The sequence below is a fragment of the Empidonax traillii genome, unplaced genomic scaffold (assembly GCF_003031625.1).
Source record: "Empidonax traillii isolate 1590-97213 ecotype Southwest subspecies unplaced genomic scaffold, ASM303162v1 scaffold1690:size75429, whole genome shotgun sequence".
NCBI classification, from domain to species: domain Eukaryota; kingdom Metazoa; phylum Chordata; class Aves; order Passeriformes; family Tyrannidae; genus Empidonax; species Empidonax traillii.
In genome coordinates this window covers 22829-50237 of record NW_020956883.1, presented here as the reverse complement: position 1 = coordinate 50237, position 27409 = coordinate 22829, and the positions used below count along the sequence as shown (strand labels likewise).

At 35.3% G+C, this 27409-nt stretch overlaps 1 protein-coding gene across 1 annotated transcript in view; it reads left to right on the top strand.

Moving 5' to 3' along the window:
* Positions 1 to 27409, top strand: part of LOC114070795 (metastasis-associated protein MTA3) — a gene marked incomplete at both ends in the record, with an annotated part of 68809 nt that overhangs the window by 19697 nt on the left and 21703 nt on the right. The window contains 7 exons of the mRNA XM_027908382.1: positions 6530 to 6629; positions 11488 to 11676; positions 16895 to 16969; positions 21037 to 21095; positions 23385 to 23509; positions 24564 to 24715; positions 25220 to 25442. Coding sequence (XP_027764183.1) covers positions 6530 to 6629; positions 11488 to 11676; positions 16895 to 16969; positions 21037 to 21095; positions 23385 to 23509; positions 24564 to 24715; positions 25220 to 25442 — 923 coding nt within the window. The remainder of the gene's footprint in view (positions 1 to 6529; positions 6630 to 11487; positions 11677 to 16894; positions 16970 to 21036; positions 21096 to 23384; positions 23510 to 24563; positions 24716 to 25219; positions 25443 to 27409) is intronic.

Genomic DNA, 27409 nt, shown 5'->3' with positions numbered 1-27409 from the left:
TTAGGAGAAGCTTGAGACATCAGACTAATGTATTCTGGGTTTGAGTTGTTTTTTGGATAATGTTTGGTTTTGGCAGTGAGAAGTCCAACAACATTTTCTACTCCATTCAAGTAAGATACAACTTCATCAACCAGTTTTTCTTCTGTCATATAAGTTTGCAACATTTCTTCTGTAGCTACTAGCTTCAAAGAACAGGAGTTTGAGAAGCTGCAACAGCCATTTAGGTCTGTCCACATTAGCAAATAGTTCAGTAGAGCAGAAGGTGATTCGTAGAATTGAAATGTTTGGTGCCGAGAAACTAATGTCCAGACTGTGCATGTTTTAAGTTTTATTTTTAGTCTAACTCTAATCAGGTCCTATGGACTAAATATCTATGAGTACATCGAACTACTTTAACAGAAACTCAGTTTTTGTGCTATGAGATACTTTTTGTTGTTGGTTAAAGTGCAGTAGGAAAAAATGGTACGGACAGTGGCTCTGAAACTCCTTTCCTAATTTGAACTAAATGACTGATACAGATGCACCCTGTTTCCTCCAGTCATCAGTCTCTATCATTCCTAATATACAAGGCGTACTTCATTTCAATGTCAGATAAATAGTCCTGCCTGTTTTTCAGTTTGTCAGAGTCAAAAATGATCCTGCCCTGTCTCAACTGCGGTAGGAATTGTGCAATCTGGTTTGGGCTGAGAGCTGTAGACATGACCCTTCTTTTCTTTCATTTTCTTTCTATCTGCTAATGTGTTCTATAATTCATTGCATCATACATTTTTGGAACATTCTAGTCCTGTTCGTCTAACCACATTATCAACATAGTCTTCTGGAAGGAATATATCTCTAAATTAAGCTATTTTACGTTTGTGGTCCCAGTTTATTTTCAACTAAACCAGAGTTTTGAAATCTAATTAAAATAGCCTTGAAGCATTGCATCTCTGCCTTAAAGTTTTGTACTTTTATTTCTATGAAATTAAAATGGCATTACGTACCTCTGACATATTTCTCTTCATTTGAATGCTTATTTTTTGATGTAAAATCACAGAAGAATGAAAAATTACTTGTTAGTAATTTTAAATTAGAGCTTGATTCTTCTTGTGTTGTTCCCACTTTCCCATTTTCTCTAAGACAGTGATTATGTTAATTTCCTGTTGGTTACTATTGATGTAGTTATAAGTGCTCATGGTATATGTGTGTATTTGGATGTGTTCTGTGATACTATGTGTATTTGTTACATGAATTTATCTTGTAGTGAGGAAGGGACCACAATGCAGCTTCAACTGGCAAGGTGTCCATCATATTGAGGAAAAGAAAACACTCATCAACTGAGAACAATAAGAAAAACATTTACAAGTGTGATCAGATATTAATGCTCTGTTCTTGCCAAGTAATTCAGTGTAGTCAATGGCAGTAGACAAGATTCCCAAAGATCATAAATGAAAATAAATACATTAAAGTCAACAGTTAGAAAGCTTGAGTATTACTATGCTTCTGGATCCTCTTTAGGTGGTGAGAAGTAAAAGAAATTGGAGTTCATTAAAGAGATAATTAAATTTAATGGCAGAATTGCAACATAAAATAAAGCAGTAAAAATGGTGAAAAATCTTGATGCCAACACTGCATCGCACAACTAGATGTTTGCTAGCAAGGTGAATTACAGCATCTAATGGTAGGCAGATTGTTTGGCAATAAAAAAGAAAAATATGTTCACATCAAGTTTACTAGGCATATCAAAAATTCTACATTTCTGCTTGCCTGTCACGCTTGGCCAATATATGTTTATTCCTTTGTGCATTTTGTATTACTGCACTCTTTGACCCAGATTCCTTTGAAAAGAACTAATTCAAACTTGGAGCTGAATTTCTTTTTGAATTTCTTTTAAATATATTTTGATCTATTGAAGTATAAAGAAGAAAATTCTTAGCAGCATTTCCATGGACCTGCTTTTAAGGGGCTGTAAATCTCCTCCCCTGTGACTGTGAAACTGCAGAATGGCATACAGATGATAGCTTAAATAACATCCTGTGAATTAAACTACTTCTGTGTATCAGATTCTATTTCTGTTGAATAAGAAATATTTCAAATGTTTCATTTCTATTCATATAGTAATGAAAGTGAAGGTTGATCGTAGCATACATTGATATATAATGCTATCCTTACCCTACCTTTGAAAGTCTTTCAGCAAAAGAACAGTGGCAGGTAACTTTTCATGTTTACTGTGTCATCTCCCTTTGAGCTGTAAATACCTGAAGTGATAATAATGAAGCATAGCACTACAGAGACAATTTCTTAGAAAGGCAAGGAAAATATGTCTTCTAGAACAGCATCATTTTGCTTTGAATGTGTTCTTCAGGTCAGATTTTGCAAAATTGACTAGTAAAAATCTCAGGGGTATTTTCAGCTTTAATTAATACAGTGCTGCTGACATATATCTTCACCGGAGAAGTATATTTTCCTTTTTTTTTCCAATATTTTAAGTATCACGAGACTCTTAAAGAGGAATTGGATTATTAATTGGCTTAAAATTTACGGTAGTCTAAGAGGTCGTCTTTTAGGACTGGTTCCAGTTCACAGTGAAGAGGAACATTGGAGTAATAATAAGGAAAACAAAAAGCTTTCCTAATATGTAAAAAACCACCAACGATCACTTAATTATTTTCCTTAAAAATATTAGCTCTTAAGTGAGGCATAGGTCTCATTCATTAGTTTACCAATCTCTGTGGAAAACTGGATTTGCAGATTTATGTGTGCACAAATGTGATTCACTTCAAACAGCTTTGGCCAGAGTATACCCACTACTTGTCTGGTATTGCTGAAACAAAGAAACAATGTATAAAAGTGAACAATTTTAAAATATTCTCGGATTAAGAAGGATTTCTGTCTCAGCTGAATTTTTGAGAATACAAGGTAGAAGAAAATTAAGAGTTACTGGTCTGGATCCAGAACTTTCTGGATCTGATTTGATGCTGGACTGCTGTTGTTCCTGGGGAAACCAGTGGCTGTTTTTATCTTCATATATAATCACAGTGGTTCCAGATTTTCTTTGGTAAATAACAGCGCTTTTCAGAACTAGTTACCATTAATGCTAATCTTATGCAAAAATTTGAACAATTACTTCCTTTAATGTCTCAGAGTTGAACTATAACAAATTTGGAGAAATATATTTTCTGTGTTCAAAATCTAATCTGAAGTTTTCCCTAATTGTAGGGCACACAGGTACAACATCCCTAGAGAGCTCACTCAGGTTTTTTTGGACATAGATCTTGTTGAGTTTTGCTGAATTTGTGGATTTATTCCACAGTTGTGGATCCTGCCACTGGATTATATCCATTTGTTTTATTTGTATGGTTGTTGGCTGCAATCTGTTATAAGTCCTTGAGATAATGGTATTGGTTCTGGTCCTTAAGATAATTAAAATAAGGAAAACCTAATTAGGGTAACACTGGATCATTTGGTCTAACCCTTAAAGCTCTTATAGCGGCTTGATGATACAGGCTGTGCAGAGCGATCTCTCTGTTGATAACACCAGTTATTGGTCTTGTCCATCTCTCTTCCACCTGCATAATTCCCTGTCTGTGTGAGTTTTGGCTTTAGCTAATTTAGGAAGGTGTGGGGAGTATTGATTTCTTTTTGAAGTCTCAGTGTTTTACTTGTTGAGTAATTTGTAAGTAGCTTGCTGAGCACAGTTTTTTAGGCTGAATTTATTATTTAATTAAATAAAGATTCAATTAAATATTTATAGTTATTCTTTGGATTCTACCAACTTAATGGGATATCGACACTGAAGAGTTTGTTAAAAAGAAAGAAATGAGTACTTAAGGTGTGACTGTTCAGCCTGTGTTGACTTAATACTGAGTTTTATTTTGGTAGCTGGTAGGTGAAAACAGTCGTGTGGCTTCTGGAAATGGCATTGGCTAGTTACTTGTTTTTTCCTTTTAACATTTTTTAAACAATTCTTTGGTAGTATTGTTAGAAAAAAGTGACAAAGGAAATGTTTTGACCTTTGCATCAGTATGTTACTCATATCTGTATTTTTAATTGAAATATATAAAAATTAGGGTATTTCAATGATTTCTAAAAATCCATATTGACTTAGGGTCTGAATTGCATAGCTAGATTATACAGAGCACTGTATATCACTTTCAAGTTTTGAGCCTAGTTACTATTAATAGCCAAATGCTCTGGAATTTCTACAATTCTTTGAATTGTCTGAAAAATTCACTATTTTTCAAAAGTTTCCAGGGAATGGTGAACTGGAAGTTACTTTGGTTTCAAGAAGGCTACAGACATGCACATACCCCCTGGTTTGTGTTCCATACCATCTCCATCCCCTGTCCCTGTTGCCCCCCCTAAATGGCACACTGCCTGTGTTTTATTATTATTTACTTGTTTTTGTTTTATTGTTATTGTAACGTTGGTTTTATTATATTGGTTTTTTATTTTGTCTTTGTGTGTTTGACTCATTTTTGCCCTCATATAACCCATGCTTCTTGGTTGTGATCCTCACCCACTCAGTATAGCACTGGAAGCAGTGTCAACTGGTGTATCATTTCTTACCCCTTTACCACTTTTTCAAAAGAAACCATATATCGTGACCTAATTTTTGACTTTGCATACTGGGCAACATAATTCACATGTACTTGGGCTCTGAAATCAGCCTCAAAAGTTTGATCTGCCAGAGTGACTTGTGAGAACATGTTCTTGTAATGTTTATAGCATACTCTGATTTTATTTTAGAAATGTGGTCAAAAGAAAATAGTGTTAATTATGCAAAAGGAAGCTAAGAAGCTAGTAGGTAGCGGCAAAAGGGAAATACAGCCGTGCCACATTCACTGGTTTAAACAGTAGTGACAGAAGGATCACAGGAAAGACTGTGCAGCTACAACCGTTATCAATGCCAACATGTTGAAAGGGGTTGACTGACTATCAGGAAATGTGTTCACAATAGAGCCTTATTCTTGGGACTGATTTGCGGACAAATACTGTTCTATGTACTGCCAAGCTTTAAAACAAAACAAAAAGGCAAAATAGAATGTGTGTGAGTGTTCTTGTCACATATTTGCCATCTCTGCAAAGAGGGAACAAGGGTCATGGAACAGTGTTTGAATATCACTTATTTATTCCACAGCCTTTAGAAATCTAAGCAGTTAATATCAGAAGTCTGTGAATCATTGCTGTTGAATCTTAACTGTGTCTTATAAGATTCTGGCAGCAAGTATTGAAACATTCAGTATTAAATCTTTGCAGATTCAAGATGAAATTGAAGTAATGGGCTTTGTTATCTGTTTCTCCATGATCCAGTGCATTTAAGTCTTGATGCACATTATTTTATTGATTAATATCGGATTTGTAGGGTACAGTAATGTGTGTTGATCTGTCAGTGACATTCTCCATTGGTGTAATTCTGCCAATTATTATACCAATAATTATTGGTATAGTAATAATTATAAGTTGTGCAGAGTGTAATTGCTGAGTGAGGCTTCAGTCCTTAGTCCAGAGGCTTACACTGCATTAAAAGTGTTATATAACTAGGTCTTGAATTTAGAAGGGCTTTACTTAATAACTGCAACAAAGAGTTTTTTCTGAAATCACCGTGACACAATGCACCTCAAGCATCATTATACAACTCCAGGTACTGGGGCAATTTCTCTTCTGTTAATTAGTACCCTTTTGTGTCGCTGCATCTTTGGTCATTTCCTGTATCCACTCAGCCCAGTCAAATTCTCTTATGCATCTTTCCCTTCACTGTGCATGACATATAGATGTACTTCCAAGAAATGTTAACAGTTTAGAACAGTCATATTCACACTAATTCTCCACATCTATTTCTTTTTCTTGCTCTGGTAAGTATAATAAATGCCATGTACAATTAATCAACAAAAGTGGAAAAAAAAAGGTAAAGGTTTGGAGAAAAATGTGTCCATTTTAATAATGCTGGAATACTTTTACTAAGCATGCTGGAAGATCCATTTATTTTATTGCTGCTTAAAACCTGTGACAAAAATAGGATTTTGGTGGTGCCTTAGACTAAGCTAATATACTTGCTTTGGATCGCTGATGGTAGTAGTAGATATGCACTACTGAAGTGAATAAATTTCCTCATGGACATGGTGAACCCCTTTTTAATTTGTCTTGTAATTTTTTAAGCAGTATTATGGCTTTTAAACTTTAGAAATAAGTCATGGTTGTAAAATCCAAACTGTGTAGAATCTCTGACTTTGTAATTAATAAAAAAATCGCTATATTAAAAAGTTGGTAACGTTACAGTTCTCTGAATATCTTTTGTTTCTATGCTGTTGTTCGTACATGTATGTTGTTACTTTTGGGGGGAGAAAGAGTTTTTGCTGCAGTGTTTAGTGTTTTTTCCTGAGTATCAAGTTGTTCATTGTTAGCAAAGATCTGAAATCTTAACAGTTACAGCATGTGACTTCTGTTTCTAAAAGGACATTTTATAGATATGCCATAGTGTGATAATAAAAAAGAGGTTTTTTACACATCTTTCTGTGTATTTACTGTCTCTACTGTTTGTCTGTTGCAGTGCGGTTGGCACGTTTGCTCGAGCACTGGATTGCAGTAGCTCTGTCAGGCAACCTAGTTTACACATGAGTGCAGCCGCTGCTTCCCGAGACATCACACTGGTAGGTGGCTTCTTGAAAACCTGCAACTTTTATACCTGTGAATTCAACATTGTCTGGTACTCTAGAGTCCCTATTTTCCTTCTCTTGTCCTTTATATACCTGCAAGGTATATATATGCATGCATATATATATATATATTTTTACATATATATGTACAGTTATTTATGTATGCAAGGGGGGTGTATGTGGTAGAAAATCCTATGTGCTTTCTTCAGACTTGGTGGTACTGCCCTTGTAATCATACTGTAAATCACTTGACTTTAGTTGTGGGTTTTTTCCATAGCGGAGTGGATAATACACATTGTATAGGGATTCATTTGGTGTAATTGAGCAACAGTGTGATTTAAAGTATGTGGTGGTAAAGCTGATTGAAAGTGGTATAGATAATACTTTTTACTTACTAGATATGTCATCAAATTTTCTAAAACATAAGCAGTTTGACTTTGTAAGCATATTTTTGAAGAACATTTTAATTAGTATATTCTTACTCTGTTTCCTTAGTTTTTTAAAGTATTTGCTGTAATGTAAGCACCTACACCTTTTAGAGAAAGTTAAAAATATGTCGATTACAGACCAAAGGTTTGTCTCTGTATTCATACTGGCTGAGATGACAAGATGTGCTACAGTAATGCAGGCATGCCAGGAAAGCTATGTGAGAACAAAAAATATTACTGTTTCATAGAACCAGGTTTGACTTACAGTTCCAAAGACATCAACAGTTGTTTATTATTTTAAGTACAAAATCATGAAGATGATAGTTTAGACTAAAGTAGACCTGCTATTTGCCGGATGCTGGAGTATTAGAACTAGAGGACACTTGATAAAACTAAAAGATCAGTTTGAAGTAGTTAAGGCACTGCCTTATAAACTGGACAAAGAACCCCGGAAATCAAAAGTTTGTGGGAATGTGCAGTACCAGCAGGTTAAAAAAAGGGTTAGAAAAATTATGGACCAACAGCCATGAATGGGTACTGAGGAGTATAAGGAAAGGTGTTCCATCTAAACTTAATAATTTCCGAGGTTTGTAGATGCTGGTCAATGAAATGAGAATTGACCTCAGATTGTAATTAGAATTATCTGCTCATTTTCTCAATGTAACATTTCTTGGTGTGACTGTAAGAGACAATGCTTGGCTAGATGGATGACAGATCAAATTCAGTAGGGCAGTTCTTGTATCCAGATAAAATGTATTCATTAGTATGATTAGAAAAATCTTTAATTTATTACCTGTTGCAGTGTACTCAAAGGCTACTGAACAGGAACTGGATTTACTTTGGACTATAGTGGTTATAGTAAAGGCAGTGGCAAAATGTAAAGTTTTCAGTAATAAACAAAATGAGTGTTCTGTTTCACACTTGCTGATATGACTTTACAAACACAATTCTATTCACATTAAATACTTTATTTCTTTCATCAAGATAGTTATTTAAAATTTTTCATTTTATTAAGATTAAGTTAGAATAAGAATTTCTAATAAATTTCACATATTGCATATCCTTCTTACTGTATTCAGTGATTAATAGAATAGATTCATCTTTATAGCACTTTCTTCTTTGAAAGTACATGTGCAGTGCTGCTAATAAAGGGATACTTTCAGTGTTTGAGTGCCATGTAAATGTTTCTCTATTGCAAATGATCCATTAAGTTCCATTACACTTAATGAAAGGCATATCTTATAATGAGGCACCAGAGGAGCCACCCCAGGCTTAATTACTGTGTCTGTCTCTTCTCATTTTCCTACCCCCTCAGCTTTTTAAAACCTTCTCTTTTGCTTTTTGGCAATGCACTTCCTTCTAAGTTAAGAAAAGACATATTTGTCATTATAATAGTTACTTTTTCAGACATTCCCATGCTAATTGGGAACATATTTTCAGCAGCAGTTAAAGTTAGTAGAGACATTTGCAGAACCTATGGCATATCTCAGTTATGCTTTGGAAGGGATATAGGTGCATAACACTAAGAAAATGATGCTGTCTATATTCTTAATGCAAGGCAGATAACCCTTGCACCTGAAGTGCTTTTAATGGGATTTCTGTACACCACACCTGTGGCTTTCCAGTATTCCTAATTAGTTGTTTCAGTCAGAGATAACTGTAAACAGATTGATACTGAAAAAAAAAGAAAGAGAAAAAGCGTAGGTTATAAACAGGAATAAATTCAGGGTGGATGTACACAGCAGGGAGGTCTTGCAGCAGAATAGCAAGTGAGAGGTGTAATGAGACAAGGCAGGAACCTACCAGTGCTTTTAGAAAACCCTACTGAAGATGTGAAACAATGTGTGTTTACCTTCTTAGATGATAGTAAATGAGCTTCTCTTACAGTGATAAAGACTTGTGAGACAAGTGTTTGCATTTTTGGCCTTCTCAGAGGCAGAGTTTTATAATGTGCACTGATGTCTAACAAGAGAAAAAGAATGGGAAGGCTGTCTCAGATTCTTAAACGTTGCATAGTGCATATAGATAGAAGTTAGAGCCTCTTAAAACAAAGCAGGCTGATGGAATCACTTGTTCCTTGTGATAGACTTGTTCAGAAGAGCCCATGCTACTTTACTATTAGGACTTAAATCTGGTTTTGGATATCTCTTCATAATGAAACGCATGAAGATTTTTTCCTTTGTGTTTGAATGATGTAGTTTTAATGATTAGACTTCCATATATGTGGCTTATACAATAAGCATATTAAAATATTATTGAACTATAGAATCCATTCTCTGTTTCCAATCTGAGTGCTTTGTTGGAGAGAGTTCAGTCTAGTTGCTTTAACTGACTACGGAAATTGCAGCAGGGTTGGGACCTGCGTGTTGCGGCTTGTTTGCAGCATGCCCTGTCATGCCCTTTTTTCATGGCTCCATGCATCTCTTCTTTAGCTTTTGGTGAAAAGTTTCTTTCTTTACCTGTTTATGTTTAGTCTTGAAGTTCCCTCTATCTGTGTGGCTAGTATTTTCCTCTGGTGAGACTCTGTCTGTGCTGGACAGTATGCTCTGGGCAAGAGTTCTTGTGGAAGGGCAGTTCTTCCTCTGTCCTTCAGGCTCCTATTTGGGAGAAGCAACACCAGGTCTCCCAGGCTTACTCCCTAAGTAACAGGTTGCCACTAGTTGTTTCTTGCAGTCCTCTCATCCTTGGAAAAAGAAGATACTCCAGGACTACTTCTCACAATTTCTAGTAATGTCTTTGGGCTTCTCTTGTTTTTGCTACCACAAATTACTCACTGCAATGGGGGAATTTTGTTGCAGGTGAGAGGTGGCAAACCTGTAGAAGGCAGAGAGTTGTTATCAGAGAACTTGTCAGTGGTCTTCTGTCACAGAATAGCTCAGTGAAGACACCAGTAATCCACAGAGTTCATTATGAATCTTTTCTTCAGTAATATCAAGAAAGTTTTATGGATTCAGATGTTTATTATAGATGAAAGACAAACATAAAGCACAGGCAAGATTCTCATTTATTAACTTATGTTGTAATTTTTAAGAAAGTTGGTATCAGTGAATAGATCTGGATTCAGGCCCTATGTGTACTGCTTTTCCACAATGGCCACAGTTTGAAAAAAGATTAAAACCTTGTTAACGTGTCTACTGTAAGAGTTTAATCTTTAGAATTGGTTTACTCATTACCTGAACGATAAGCAATAAACCAGCGATTTCAGTATACGTTCTCTAGTATGAAGCTTATGGATTTTAGACATTATGTTACATATTTCCATATGAGAATACTTAAAAATAGCTTTTCTCCAGGCTGGTGAATTTGAAATATATGTAAAATGACATATTGCAGGATAATAGTGACATTGCATCTTGCAGACAAAACAATTCCAGAATCTTGTGCTTGATCGCACTCCAAGACTTATAGTCAACTCTGGAGAAAGACAATAGTCACTCGTAGGAGATGCAAAAGATGAGGAGAATCCATTATTTGCAGTACATTTGGATGCAGAGGCTCAACTGGAATTGCTACACTGACACGCAATACAGGACTGTTCCTTCCTTCCAATGTTTTCTCATGTGAGATTGTACATGCTACACTTGCAGCTCAGCACTGTGGTGGGACAAATAGGAAGGAGACTGTTATACAGTCACATACAGTATTGTGCCTTATAACTCTAATATCTCCTTCAGCAAAACAATTTATGCTTGTGGTGATGGGGTCTTTAGGGACACTGAGTCAGAAAGGCTCCTTGTATATTGCTCATTTTCCCAGTGGTTGGATTTGTTTACTTTTCTTATTCCTCATCATTGGTTATCAATGTGAGCATTCAGTGTTACCTGTAGTGTGAAGAATGTTTTAACTTGTTTGCTTTCCATTTTCCTCTTTTATAACACTAAAGGAATCAACCAAAGAAACCTTATTTACCTGTCTCTGACAACAGCGTTTACTGAGAGACAAATATCTTGCTTCTTTTTTAGTATGATGATAATGAAAACAATAAATGTCTTCCTTCACCAGCAATGAGAATATTGAGCACATAGATGTCTCAGCAGCTGTTTAGTTACTATTTAGAGCTTCTGTTAATTGAAAGTGGCCCCTCAGTCAATATATGCCACTGTCTTTATTGGGTTACTTGGAACCAATTTCTACCAACTAAAGATTCTTCAGAAATGTTTGCTAGTAATTTTCGGGAACTAATAAACTAATGTCATTTTTGGTAAACATTTTATCAAGGCATTTCCTTTCCCAAATTAAGTAATAAACAATTTACTTTCCTTATATTCTACAGCAGTAAACTATGATATCAAGATAGATTTGAAATTTAGCATTAGTTAAGGCTACTTGCTTGGCTTATAGAGAATAATATATTGAATTTGCATTAACTGAAATGGACTACTGTCTGTTTAAACACATCTTAATTCTCTCCTTGTCCTTACCAGTTTCATGCAATGGATACACTGCATAAACACAACTATGATTTGAGCAGTGCCATCAGTGTTCTAGTGCCACTTGGAGGGCCTGTCTTGTGTAGAGATGAAATGGAAGAGTGGTCAGCATCAGAAGCTAGTTTGTTTGAAGAGGCATTGGAAAAGTATGGCAAGGACTTCAATGACATTCGACAAGACTTTGTAAGTATGCAAGTAGTACACATTCCTGTAGCTATGTTTTCACATAGTTGAGCATAATTGCTTTCTGTAGGTTTGGAAGATTTAGCTAGAGGAGAAATCTATGTGGCTTATATATGTAACTAACATATGTATACATTTTATTTGGCTGAAAGTCAATATGCTTTCTTGTCTGGCATTCTTTGGAAAAATGGTGACAATAGATAATCTGTTTAATGGTTTAATACCAGATATGATGTCTCATGCTTGAAGTGTTTCAATCAAGACTTTTACAAGTATTTTACAAGCATCTGAAAAAGTTCCAGGAACTTTGCAGAATGTTTCCACAATTTCCAGTGAAATTCATTAGCAGCAACATGGCTGACTCCCCTGGGTGTTTTTAAAAAGCAGGGTTTTCCTTCTATGGTTAGCAGAGAGAAATTTATATTCAGATAGCTTTTAAAGTGAACTACAGGGAGTTATTTTGATATATTAGGTGTTTTGGCAGTTCTGAAAAGTAAAGGAAATGTTTTCCAATATGTTCTAACTACACTGGTTTTGGTATTGAAGTATCACACTATAGGGCGGGAAAGCTTTAATTTGGTAATTCTAATGCGGAGTAATGAAATTAAATGGATTCTAATACTGATTACTAGAATTGCTACTAGTTTGCTGCAGTTTTGTTTTTTTTTTTCACATTTCTTGGAGAGTCTTTCTTACAAGGCGAAAGATTTTCTCTGTTTTACCATGTTCAAGCTGGGCTTCATGAAAAGGTTAGGAACTGAACCAAAGTAATTCTGTTATTTAAGACTGAAGTTGATTGAAACATTTTCACATTAATCTCATTCTGCTTGACTATGAAAGCTCATTTTGGTTTTTCTTTACAGACTTTCATTAAAAATCTTTATTAAGGGAAAATGGTATGGATGGTAAATGTGGAAGTCCTTCCAAGATAGAGTGTGGGACAATGGGAGGAGCTTGGCAGTGCGAGCTAAGCTGTCTTTCCTTCACTTTCACCATCCTGAAATGAAACATAATTGAATGAAGGTGGGAAGGGAAGGCTATTGTTTTTTCTGAAGAACTGACGTTTTAATAGGTGTATTATATCTGTGTGCTTAATTTTGAGATTCCCAAGGGAGAAAATGTTCACTGCGTTCATGACATTTGGTTGATAGCAGCATCATGGCTGAAATAGCTCTGTTAAGTTCAATAAAGTATTATTGAAAAATAATATTTTGTAGAGTTTTAGAATTGAAATTTTAATGTAAACTACAGTTCCTTTAATTTTCTCATACAGATAAGTGGTTCTCAGCTGTAATTGTATAGTAGTTCAGGAGCTATGCCTTCTAGTTAAATGGTTGCTAATATATGATATTTGGCTTTTCAAAATACCTTAATCATATAACACATGGCTGTTTACAAGTTGAGTCCTAACACAATTTGTGACCAAGTATACCTAAGGCTTGTCTCTGGTATTTATATAGTATTTTTATTTTCTGTATAATTTCTCAGTTATGTACCCAATTCTATTGATATCCATACATTAAAATGATACAATGAGGTACTGTGTCTCAAGAATCACTTCTGCATTTGTAATATTCAAATGGTGGATATTTGGATGATTCTACTAGAAGCTATTTACAATATTGAAATTTTATCTTGAGTAGATTCCTGCCACCCTCTGTCTTTCACTGAATCTTCCTTCCCAAAATACAGATATTTTCCCATCCTCTCCTCCCAAAGCAAGAGACACACACACACAGAGATCGAGTAATAGTGTTGTGTAGCCTACTGAGCTTATGTTCATGATGAGTCAGAGTGCAGCGCAAATGGATATGGGGCGCTAATTTATTATAGCCTCTTTTGGTTAGTACAGGGATGTTGTCTATTCTCAGTCACTTCTTTAATCTTTGGAAGAGTGTCATTTTTAAAACATAATTATGACATCTATTTTTTATATCAATTTATATGATACTGGTAACACTGCAGTCTTGATGTAATTTTATTCTATGTAATTTGAAATCTTTCAATTATGTTTATCATTGTGTAGTCTTGGGATATCTTAGTTTCTCTAGAGTAAAATTTATCTGTTCTTACTTCCCATGTAGCGTTCTAAAAGTACAGGGATTTGAAAACACATTTGGGTTTTAAGTAATCATTGAAAATAGTCCTTCGAGATTTAGATCATGGAAAAGTGTCTGCAAGGTTAGGTAGGTATAAATATGTAGCACTTAAGCAGTGATTTTCCAGAATAGTACATTTATCTATTATCATCCCTCTCTTCAGTGGCAAGTCATTGCTAAGTTTAAGAACTCTTAGATGTGTTGTAAGAGAAAGGACATAGAAGATAATGCACTGATAGTTAAGTGTGAGCTTGTTTGATCCCCATAGGATCTAATGATAAAATTAAAGTCTGCACTGCTGGAGATTAAATTCAAACCTAGGCATGTGATGCCACAGTACAGGCAACACTGTCACGTTGTATGGCAGAAAGTGGTTGGTAGCAGTCTCCTGGAGCAGAAGGGTTATGTGCTACCTGCCTGAGTCATTATATCCCAGAGGAGCTGCCTTTTGTGAGTCGGACCAGATTTGCAAGACATGGCAGCTGCAATTGCAGCCCATACGTGATAGTTCTGTAAAGGGCAGGTTCATTTACTTTTCCAGCAATTAGTAAGCACTGGCACTATTTGATGTTCAATGTGCAGTTCAAGTATTAAGCTATAAACACTAAATATTTAGTAAGCAAGATAATTATTATAAATTAAATGGTGTAAGGGAGTTTACCTTTTTTTAATAGACGGGAGAAGCTAATTTGTAATCAAATTACCAGTCTAGCCTTTGAATAATCATTTTCATCAGCTGTTGACTCATCGACTTTTTTAAGAAAGGTTCTGCTGGCTTTAAGACTGTCTGAATTCTAATCAACCTAAACTTTATAAGCTAATTCAATTTACTTGATGTACTTGAATTATTTCACATCCCAGGGTAGTAGAATGGAAGAAGAATGAATATTTTATGTTCTCCAAGTATAACTATTTTCCTAACAATAAGACACAGCTGTTATGCTTGTTAATTCTTAGTTTTTCATTATCAGCAGTTTTCACAAATTTATAACTATAGGCCTTGATAATCAAGACTTGGAACTGTTTATAGAAAGCAGGAGCAACTGTTTTCCAGCTTCAGAAAAGTGTGGAAACATGCCTTAAAATTACTATGTTCATTTTAGGATGCTTTATAATCCTAAATTTTTCTTACTTGTCTGGTTTGAGTGGTCCATTCTTACCCTGGAGAAACTAAAGAAACTTAAAACTCTCTTCTCTCTGTTTTTGTAGAGTTGATACTTTTTCCTGATTTCCTCCTGCAAAAATGTCACACAGATGAGCATATTTGCTTCTTTCAAATATAGAATTTGGTAATGAGTATACATTATTCTGTGGCTGTTCACAGCTTCATTGGCAGTTCAGAAGATTAAGTCCAGAGGTAAATGGAATAGAGGTTATCCATGCTCATTCTGTCAAACAGGTTTTTTAAGTTCTGAATCCAAGTGTAAAAAAGTTGTGAATCAAAGTATAAAAGGATTACAGTTATTCACTCCAAGCACCTGAATTATCTTTCTTTATTTATAGATGCCTACCGAGTGAATGAACATATTGGTGTCACAATCATAGTTAAAACAGATTAAAGTATTTTCTAGAGAAATGGCAAGGATAATCTGTAGCATGAAGTCATTCATAAGTGTTCAGGATGGAAAATAAATATGGATATGCTAAAATGTACTAATTGACAGTGGCAGGTAGTTCGGGTGGCAGCTTTTCATCTGGATGCCAGGAAGAATATGGACCTAGAGGCTAAGAATCAATTCATCTGTCACCCCACACCAAATGTGTTCTTGTCGCTGGCCTTTTTTTGGGTAGATTTCTCTTAAGGCATAATTTACCTGAGAGAGGAAAAAGGATTTTAGGAAACTGAATTGTGTTGCTGTTTTTTAGAACATCAGCATATGCATTTCTTACACTGTTACTTTTGAATTACATGCAAATATTCAGGGATTTACACACTGTGGCACACTGTCTGAGAAAGAAATCACAGCTGAGTCTGAGCATAAATCCCATTTCCTGAAAGGCAGAGGTGGGAGCCAGACTCAGTTCCTCTTAAGTGCCTGCAAGCAAGCAGCATGAAAAACTAGCTCTGAGCTCCTGTGTGCAGGGAGAAGCAGCTTGATAAGGTGTTCCTCTGCTGTTTTAGGAATTCAACTAAAGGTGCAGAAAGCTATTCTTTTGGCTTAAGACATGCAGAAAGCCTCAAAGTGGAGTGAGTAAGGTTGGAAAGATAAGTTTCCACACCAGAACTTTCTGGAACTTCCTAAACATCATTCTCATTTCTAGAAAGCACAGCGTATTAGCACTAACACATTCCTCTAGAAAATATCACATACAAATTAGTAACATGTTTCCAAGTTATGAAGAAAAAATGCATGAATTTTGTAAGGCAAGTACTAATTTCAATTATAGAAAGTCGTTAAGGAGTTGAATAGTTTATTTGATGGTAGTTAAAAATGGTGGCTTAATTTTCTCCCCGAAACATAGCTTAATGCATTTTTATTTTACCAATGAATATGTGCATCCAAAATAATTGTCATTATCACATGCACAAAAATGTTTGTGAAATATCGTCAGTACCACTCTTGTTACTTAGGGTAACACGTCCCTCACATCCCTTTGTTTCTTGATAATGGTCAAGAGTATGTGGGGATTTATGCAAAACTAGTGGTATTGTATGAGTGGCTGAGTTGTTATGGGACTTGTAAAACCTATGATCTAAGTCTTGCATCCTTTGTATTTTTTAAGAGAAAAAATACATGAGACTTGAACAAAGTCTTGTCAAGATGATTTCTTTTAGTCCTAATGTTGTTCTGCATCTAATACACTTTATAACAAAGACATTACCTTCTGTGTTTCCTCATGGAAGTCTGTTTTAATCATTTTGTTCAACCATAGGGCTTACACAGAATAACTTACATTTAGATGTGTGATATTGTAATTCTGCATACTTCTTAACTATAAGGAAAGGTTGTGTATTATTAATAGCAATATATTTGTTTGCATATGGATTTTAATGTAGCTATTTAATACATTCAGGATTTAGCATTTGTCTCAACTATATTTGATTTTAACATGTGTTTAATAAGATGTGGACATTGAAATTTTTGGAACCGCTTTAATCTGTAACAAATGTTTTTCAGCTCCCTTGGAAGTCACTGACTAGCATCATTGAGTATTACTACATGTGGAAAACCACTGACAGATATGTGCAGCAGGTAATTTAATAACTATTTCAGCATGAACCAGTCTTTAAAAAATGTGATAACGTTAGAGCATAAAAATCTGTTTGTGTTTTTAAAAAGAAATATGGGAGAGGCCTATGATAACGTTTTGAGATATAGACCGGTGGTTCTGTGCTGTTTGTCACATACCTGTGAAGAGCTTTCTAAGCCATTTGTATTGTGTGCTGGTTTGAAGTAATAGGATTCCTGGTTCTTATTGCAGCATGGGATAAGAAGGAAATGGGCTACAGAGTAAATGGTTTAGTCTGTGAAGCTCTGCTATGGCACTGAAGGAAAAGGGAAAATACTTTGCGTTAAAGTGGCTGCTACTGTTATGAACCCATTATTGATACTTCCTGATAAAACATTACTTTGGCATTGCCAGCATTTAAAACCAAAATTGAGACCATTCTGCACACGGTGGAGGTGTTCATCCTTCTATTGAATGTTCAACTGTTTGGGTTGCTCTGGAGAAGAAACATAAGTTTATATTGAGTACCAATACTATTGATAAATATTGATATTTTTAGCAGGTTTAGGCAAAATTTCAGTGTTGGTGCTTTTTGTATATTGTACTTTCTATATTTACTCCTTGATTTAGACATATAAAATATTTTAAAGTATTCCATTTTAATTTCTGATTTAATGTTTAATTTTGTAGCTCATTTATTTGCTGCATGATTACATGCAATGTTATGTACAGTGTGTTGAAAATACTTTTTTTTTGCTCTAATAACTACAGCTGTACTGTTAGATGGATTTTTGGAGTTGTTGATTAAGTGTATCAGAAGGATGATTGCTTGAGGTTGTTCAAGTTTATTTGAAAAGTGTTTCTACATCAACTTGTCAGTGTATGGAAAGAAGGGTAAAAGTCTTTTACCACATAGGAGAGTCTTGGACTATTGTGAGGACCTTTTAGTTCTATGGATAATACAAATAGCAAATAATATGTTCTATATAAAAGCATATTTTTCTGTGTTTGTCACCATTCATTTCACTATTAACACTTTTTTTGCACTGTTGATTTTTGTCCTAGAAAGGTACTGCCAGCAGAGATTTGCTGTGCTTGTCAGCTCTTAAGGATTGCACAAGAGATCATCTTTAAGAATCAGATAAAAAGATTTTATCCATACTGAAAGCCATGGACTAAGGATAAAATGAAGCGCAAATTGTCTTTTGTCAACACTCTTAGGTTGCTCAGAGACTGATCTTGTTTCCTGTAATTTTTTCCTGGAATACTTGCTCTGGAGTGGTTGGCAAAAGACTAAGATGCCCTTTTTAGTTCTCTAGGGCTCTGTTATGAATCTGTTGCCACAATGATCAAGGTGTGGGATGTGTTGAGATTGCATGTCCTTTCACGGGATTAGGTTCTATACAAGAAAAGCACATGGGCTTTATGGTTGGTTATCTGCAACTTGAATGCTCTTGTAAATGCCTGTGTTTTACTTGTAACTAAATAAATGCACAACATCCTGCCATAGATGGAAATGGTCCGTTCTTGGGGTATTTTTAAGTTGATACTCATAACAAAAGTCCTTAAAAAACACAAACACTCAGTTTCAATGTTAATTGATTAAAAGTAGTAGACCCCAGGTAAAAAGCTGGGTTAGTGTAGTTTGACCTCACCTAAAATGTGATCTGTAAGACCTGTTGGGATACTGTTGAAGATGTAATTCATTTTTTTTTCCAGGTAAAGCATCAGCTCAATTTGTTACATTGCTCCAGTGATTTGTTACAAACTGGTTCTTTGTTTCTTGTCTAAATGTTTTCAGTTTCAACTTCCAACCTTTACGAGTGTTCATCCTCTAAATTTCAACAGGCAGGAGTTTCATCTCAGAAACTGCAGCTGTTGATAGCTTTCTTTTTGCATCCTTTCTTCTCTCTTGGTACTTAAAAGTTGATAGGTCAGTGTGAATTCAAGCTGTGACATGTTCCATTGCTTTTAGAGAGCAATGATAGCCATAGTTTTAACGTAAAAAAATATAGGTTGTACTGAAATGGCATTGTATGACTTTTTTTAGAAGGCACCTTGTCATTTGCTTTAGTAAATAAAGGAGGAAAGCAGTTGTTAAATTGCATTCCTTACAATCCCCCATACCAATACTAAAAATATACTAAAATTTAACTAATGTGTATATAATCACTTCTCACTGACACTGCCATCAGGGCTTAATAAAGCTTCCTACATACAACCTTTACGTTTTGACAGTGCTTTGGGGCTACTTTCCTTGTTTCTCTCCCTTTGTTGTGTTTTCCTCTTTTGCTCCTGCTTGGTGTGCAATGAGATTTACCCGTTCTTTTTGTAGAATGGAAACAGTTAGGATCCCCTGTGGAACGTGTGTTACCTGCTGACTGGCGGTTTTGCATGCTTTTTCAAGCTGAAAACAAATTCTGTGTTGTTGGGTATAATATGAAAAGGAAAGTGAGATAGTTGTGGAAAGTCTGTGGCTCGCTGTGAAGCAGAGAGAGAGTTCACCGTTGAGACATCCTCTGCAGGCAGAGCAGACTATGTTTGCATTTTTGCTATGGGCCTGTTGAAGGTAAAAAGTGTTGCCTTGCCTGGCTCTGGGGAAAGCTGCAACTGCACCAGCAGTATTATTGGAATTCACTTCTGTAGCTCCAAACACAACCAGGCACCTGTGGATGGCAACAAACTGCTATAAAAAAAAAAAGTGAGGGAAGCTGGGAAGCCTATTTTGGAGATAAACAGAAAAGGGCTCTATGTTGCATGGGAATTAATTAATTGTGGCATGGACTGCTTAGAAGTCTATTTGTCATACATTGCTCCTTAAAGGTGCAGTTTTTATAAATGAGAGTTTTGTCAGTGGACAACACAGAGGCAAGTTTCCAAAATGGAAAAGAACAGCAGGTTACACGGGGAGGTTTACTCAGACTATTGGACCAGTAAAGCTGATTAACCCTGTAACTCACTCAGGCAAGAGACTCAGAGCAGAGTCGTCTGATGATACTGTTCCCAAGGTGGGAAATATTCTTCTGGATTATAAGCCTTGCAAAGACTGGATATCAGAAAGTAGGTGTATAGCAGAGAAGAGGATTGGCAGAGAGGAGAAATGAAAGAGAGAACTGGTAGAGAGGAGAAATGAAAAATTGAATTTTAATTACATGATAAAGAAAGTCAGGTGGTATTGATTTAATTGGCTGTCTCCCCCTTTTTTCATCCTCTGTAATATAATTGACCACGTTTCAACTTCTTTCCCTAATTTTTTTTCAAGGGAACAGAAGTAATGTCTGAGTGCAGGGAAATAATGTTTTTTCTTGATCTTTTATGTATAGACAAACCTTGATCTTTTATGTATAGACAGACCTGTAGACATCTGACACCTGTTTTGCTTGTGCCATTGCTGAAAACAAATACCGTCTTAGTTACCTGTATAATATATGGTAATAATTAAAGCTTCTCAACATTTTTAAGGTTAGTAGGACTACCTACAAGGTGATTTGACTTCATTGCAAGTATGAAGAACATAATTATTTAGTAAATTCACATACTATCTTGGCAGTAGCATAGCTGTCCTAGTACTGTGATGTACCCAAGCCACAGTTTTAATGGCATTTAACAAAAGTAGGTATTTAGTTATTTCTAACAATCAGTGGACTTTACTGTTCCTTATAAAATACCAGCCTCAGGCTGGACAGAGTGCACAGGAAGTATTGAGGTACATAACTGATGAGGAACTCATCGTGTGCAATTTCATTCATTTATTTTCTACTTAATTCTGCAATGAAGGTTAGCCACATGGTTGTACATGTTTATGTAGATGTAATTTATATAAATGGTAGTTATTGTTTTTACAGTTTTGTTGTCATATGTGGGATCTGTGAGTTTTACTGGAAAGGACAGTATAGTATAATTTCAAATTAATAATAAAAATAGAAAACTTTGTTTTTCATGGTTTTCATCTTGTAGATTTCTGCACTTGTTTTGGAGGCTCTTGTGAAATCAAAAAATAGAAATAATTTCAAGGTGGATTGTGTACAGTATTATGAAATCTCATGCTTTAATATAAGAAAATATTTTAATGTGTTAATTTTTCAACTAGAAACGTCTGAAAGCAGCTGAAGCAGAAAGTAAACTGAAACAAGTATACATCCCCACCTAGTGAGTATAACAACAAAGTCTTTTTTTTTGAATAATATACAGGTAAAATCGAAACTGTAACATGGTGTTACATGCATGGTAGTTTCATAGTTATTTTTATAATGGTTACTTTCATTGTTATATACGGAGATATAATGGTAGAAATTCTTATCTTAAGTGACACCTTCATATCTAACTGAGCCATTTGTCCATGACCTGTAAACTGCCTGTCTGGAATGCTGAGAAGTTTTACAAAAGGTGATCAAGTGCTATCTGTGGACTACTCACAAGCAAGGAGAGCCCTATTGTTTAAAGAACATTTTTTTCCAGAATAGTCTCTTCCAAATCCCTGTAACTTCATATATGTGTAAATACTTCATATTTCTGTAAATGCAATATTTCAAAAGAGAAGCAGTTGTTAAAGTAGTTACATAAAACAAAATTAAATCAAATAATTTCCCATTACAGTTTTGTCTTGTGAATAAAGTCTATTCTTCAGCTAGAGGCAAGAGATGTTCTGTAAATTAGAGGTAGCACACAGCCCCAAGTCTTTCACCTTTGAACAAATCCTATTAATGCAATCTTGTTTTTTTTCTGAGGGGTATTCAGTCTGGGTTTTTTTAGGTTTAAAGTCGATGCTATATCTGCTTTTGTTAACATGTAGTTTACAGAAACAAGATATATAATCCCTCTTTCATATTCATAATTTCCTCAAGATTATAAGAAGAGAAAAGATTACAGTTGACATTTTTTTAAGCTTTCTGTGGATATATTCAGTTTACATATATGCAAAGTTCCTGTTATGAGTGTTTGTATAACAGAAGACTGGAATACCAAAGAAAGTACTTTGCAAGGCTTTTGGTGACTTGTATAAATTGCATACAATAGAGCTTCATTTCCATATTTCATACAGACTTTTCTCTCCCAAAAAAGATGTAATAATGCTAACAGCAGACTGTTAAATTCACTGGTTTAGCCTCATGTCTGAAGAAATTTTGTGAGTTTTGAAGCTCACATCTCTAATAAGTGGCACTTTTTAAAAAGAGAGCTGAAAACTCTAGTATGAGTGTTCCACAACCTCTCAGAGAAGTGGCTGCTTTAGGAAAACCATATGGTGCTCAGTCTTTGCATAATGCTTTTTCAATTTAATTTCCTTGGTCTGTGTAGGCAATTCAAGATTTTCACCAATATGTTCACTGTAGGGACTAGCTGTATTGGATGACAAAGCGTGTTTTGAAATGATGGAGTTTTGAGTTTTTATCTTGCTACCTGTCTTTTGCCTCCATTTCAAGGCAAAATCCCTAGTCTACAGTAAGAGGGTGGTAGGACTCCTCATGTCTATTGTTAACTGTGCAATCTGGGGTGGTGGATCACTAACACTGTTTCAAGGCTGATTTATTGCATTTGAAATCTGAGTAGAATTGATTCTCAGAGCTGAGTACCTTTTTGAACTTGATCATAAAGTATTTCCTGTAAACGCGAGGTTCCGTGCTCAATACCTTTCGATTCTTGGCTTTTCTGGAAGGTAACTAAGCAACAGATCATGTGTGAGACTTAATTGTCTCTTGATCCCTTCTCTTGTACCTTGAGCCCAAGGTACTTGATAAAGAGTATGTGGAAATTGTAAAAGTGTCTCTTGCTGGATATAGTGAAAAAAGAGAAGGCAGGAGACAGACATGTTGGTATTTGAAATAGAGACTTGACACAGGAAAGGTTTCTTCAGTTAGTCATTTTAACTAATCTTGAATATATTTTATGTTACCTAAAATAACAGTTAATCATCTTAGGAGTCAATGTATCCAGCCTTGCATTATATTGAGAGTAATTAACATGCACACAGTTGAAGCTTTGAAAATACTGTACTTGAAACAGGAAGTTCTTTGACCCTCTTCTGGGGTGGACAGCCTTGTCATATTATAGGCAGTGTTACTGCTCTTGCTTACTATACTTTGTCCAAAGTCCAGCCTCAACTTTTAAAGCCTTATCTTTTGACTAGAAGCACCTTCCTAAATTCTGTGATGGGTCAGATTTTGTGAATGGTTTGACCCTGACGCTTGGTCTTTTGCTAGCTTGTGAAGTAGCTTAAAACATGGGAGCACACTAAAGATCTGTAAACTGGAGTATCAAAGCAGCTCTTACATATTAGGTCTCTGAAAATACTAGAGGAGCACAAAAATTAATCTTGTTTAGAGCAGATTTTATACATGTGTCAACAGACATCAGAATTACAGAATTATACTGCTTGTTTTCATGTTGACTAACCAGTTAGTAAAATCACCCTTTTTTTTTTTCATTTATTTTTATTTAAAGCAATAAACCAAATCCCAATCAAATATCCAGCAACAATGGGAAACCTGCTGCAGTCAATGGAGCAATGGGAGCCTCTTACCAGGCACAGGGCTCAGTAATAGGTCGGGCTTGTGAAAGCTGCTATAGTAAGTGAATATTTTTAATTTAATAATTCAAGAGTTTGGGTTAACTTTGATATGTGCTGTTTTTTAAAACAAGTGCATGTGCTTTTATTTGCATGGTATAGAGGATAAGTTCCAATTACTTCTGTAGCAGAAATAACTTTAAAATTATAGCTACTTTCAGTATATTAATTAAATGTCGATATTCAGATCTACTTTTTTTTTCTTTTAACAATTCACAAAGTACAGAAAGATTGTTATAAATATGATGGCATTGATATATTATTCCTTTACCTTCAGAATGCTAGATTCAAGTTAATTTTTGTTTTTTTCTGTAAGCATGAAGGGGTTTTGAGCTTGGTTTTTTTTGGTTGGTTGGTTTTGAGGTATCTTTCCCCCCTTTGTGGTTGTTGGGGGGCAGGGGGGGAGGGTATGTTCGTTTTTTCTAGTATTTTTTGCATTTCTGATAATTCTTGAAATAGCAGCCTTCAACAGAGGTTTTGTGAAAATGAGATATAATAAAATCCAGAAAGGGAAAGAATTTAAAAGGCCTGCAGTATAAGAGTTCTTTGCTTATCATTCCTACAGCTGCCCATTTCTTAAACAACAATTAAATTAAAAACATATTTTGTATATAGAAGCTTCCAGTTCTATACTTAGTTGTTTTTCAAATCATATTTTTTAAAGAATAGTTTTCTTATGAAAGATTACAAAAAGAAAAGAGAAAAGGTTAATTTAGTGTGTCCTGGATCTCCACATGCACAAGGTAAAAATACATACGCGTCTTCAAGGTCAATAAAGGATGTCCTTATCCTTTTCAAATGTAGATCTTGACTTACAAGTATTCAATTTGCATGACATGAGCATTTCCAAAATTTCCATTTGGAGTTGACTTCTGTGGTGCTTTTGTAAAAAATAAAGCAACTAACAATTCAAGTTTTTATTCTCCATATCAAATTTATTAAACATTTATCCATGCGATGCTCTTATATTTTGACCATATTTAGCCACTTATTACAGCATTTGGATTTGTTACAGTGAATGCACCAGTTCACCTGTGCTGTTTTCTCTTCTTTAGCTCCACAGTCTCACCAATGGTATTCTTGGGGCCCTCCTAATATGCAATGTAGGTTGTGTGCATCTTGCTGGATTTATTGGAAGAAGTATGGTGGCCTGAAAATGCCTACACAGACAGATGAAGATAAACTGTCTTCTAGCCAACCTACTGAGGTAGGATTGTGTAGATGAACTTTGCTAAAATGAAACATAGGGCTTTCACAAGTCCGCTATGATTTGAGTATTTAGTGGAAAAGGGGTTTTTATGTATGTGTTCAACTTTGGTTGAATAAACCTCAATTTTTTTAATCCCTTTCCTGTGTTTATTTAGAACTGTAAAGTGTGCAGGCCCTGCTACGTCTTTATTTGACTAAGCCTTAGGTAAACAAACATCTGCTTCAGGCATTTTTGGTGGACAAATATAATTTTCTCAATCAAATGGTGTGTTATGTATGAAATGTTAAATTGACTATGCAATACCTCATCTGGTATGGCATTATAAATCCATTCTTAATAGAGTTCTCTACTCTGTGTTTTACAGCTTCCTACATAGGCCTCAGATTTTTGTATAGTGCTTATGCATATTATTTTAATAACCTTGAGAATTTGTCCAAGTTGTGGATATTTTAATGCTGTAATTCAGATGTACCTGTTAAAATGTTTTGTTCCTTTTTGTAGGAATCGCATGTTAGAACTCACATGTCCCGGCAGGCCACACAGGGAACTCCAGTTCGTAACACTGGAAGTCCAAAGTCGGCAGTGAAAACACGTCAAGCTTTCTTTCTTCACACGACGTGTTGGACAAAACTGGCCCGTCAGGTCTGCAAAAATACCCTCCGGCTGCGGCAGGCAGCAAGACGTCCCTTTGTCCCTATTAACTGTGCTGCCATTAAGGCAGAATGTAAGATGTTTTTTTAATTCTTAGTTCTGTGTGCTGTGCTCTCCACCCATTTTTGTCTTTTAATTTTATTTTCTTTTTCAATAAACATTTCTTGTCTATACACTTTTGCTTTTCACTTTTTTTTTTTTTTCATTTGTCCAGCATATCACCTACACATTGGATTTCTTGCTGCCTTGAACAGATTTAGGCCAGGGAAACATTTCAAATTAATTAAAAAGGGGAAAACTGTTATCCCTTACAAAAATTACCATTAAAAAAAGTGGGATCAGGAAGGGGAAATCAATGCCATGACATAAAAAAACATACTTCCTGCTAGGCATTGTGAAAGAAGTTTGCTTTTGTATTGTTCATTTATTCTTTCACTGAGCAGAAAGTACAGATCTGAACATCTACTTTTTCTTGGTGAGTTGGTAAAAGACTCAGGAGCTGGGGATTAGCTCAGTTGATCTGAGTGTGGTGCTGATAAACCAAGATTGGGGTTCAATCCCTGTATGGACCATTCACTTAAGAGTTGGACTCAGTGATCTTTGTGTGTCCCTTCCAACTCATAATATTCTATGAAATCTGTGAAGAATTTAAGTGTGGTGTGTAATACAGCCCCTTGTCACTGTGATGATCAGGTGGTGGTGATAGCCATGTTTATTATTACATCATAACGACATCATTTTGGTTTTGTCTGTTCCAGTTTTAAATTTTAGTTTTAAATAAAATTCTGTATTATGCTAGGTTTTTTTATAACAAAAATATAAAGAACTGGTGAATTTGCTAGTAATATTACAAAAGGATATGAGTTATTGTAGATAGCAACAGTAAGTCTCCTCATGTGCATATGTGTGTTAGTTCTGCTGCAAAGTCACTGAATATTTCAACAGCTTTTGTATCTGCACTAAGCACGTTGTTTTACTGTTCACGCTGTCTGGTTATGTGTCCCAGTCTTCCATAGATACGCTTCTTGGAGCAGATGCTTGATATTCCGAGATGAGCCATCCTGGCTCATAGTACTGTCAATTGTATTAGAATTGAAGAGACCTTTTTAGAATATAAAATTTTATAACCACGCTTACTAGATAAATGCCAAATGTTTTCCCAACATATTTAGCTGGGATGCTGATGATGTCAGTGTTGATTATAAGAAGTCTACTCCATGGAGGCTTAAAATTTGATTTTGAGTAATTATTTTCCTTTTATGTACTTGAACATCAGCTATTATTCACATACAAACTCTTCACCTGCTTCTACAGGCATCCAAAGCTTGGTGAATATTTTTGTTCATTGTCCTTGTCTAATTTTTTAGTTGTCCTTTTGACCATTTTCTTTCTTCTTTTAAACCTATGCAAGTCAGGAGCAACTTCCAGATTTAAGGAAACTGTGTGTCCACTGTGTGAATAAAATGAGTTGTACCTCATGGAAGAAGTGTGGAGGGTGGAGTAGGATTATATTTTTAATTCTCAATCCAAAGTAAAAGTTACTTTGGGAGAGGGAAGTATTATACCTTTAAATTTCTGTTTATTCTGAAGCTTGGGGGAAAACTTCTAATTTCACTTGAACCTTGATTCTTTTTGTCCATATGCCTATTTCTTCTCACCTACTGCAGTAACAGAATTCAAAAGAAGAAGAAATCTTTGGTTAAGGAGGAGAAAAAAATAGATGAAAAGGGTTTCATTCAATGGTTAGTCATCATATTAGAACAAATGTTAAATACACAGTTCAGCTTTTAAAGAGAGGAGTGAAAAGCTGAGCTTTTCAGGGGGAAACGTTCTTGTATCAGACTGGCATTGCTGCGAGTGCTTCCTCTTTGTTTCTTAGAGTGAAAAAGTGCCACATCAAATTGACAGTGAGCAGAAAGATTTTTTTTTTTTTACCTGTAATCTCTGTCTTTCATAATTCTTTTTGCTTAAAGCAATTTTTGGACCTTGCAATTTGTCTTTTTGAATTCTGATGCTTCCTGATTAGACCTAACATAGACT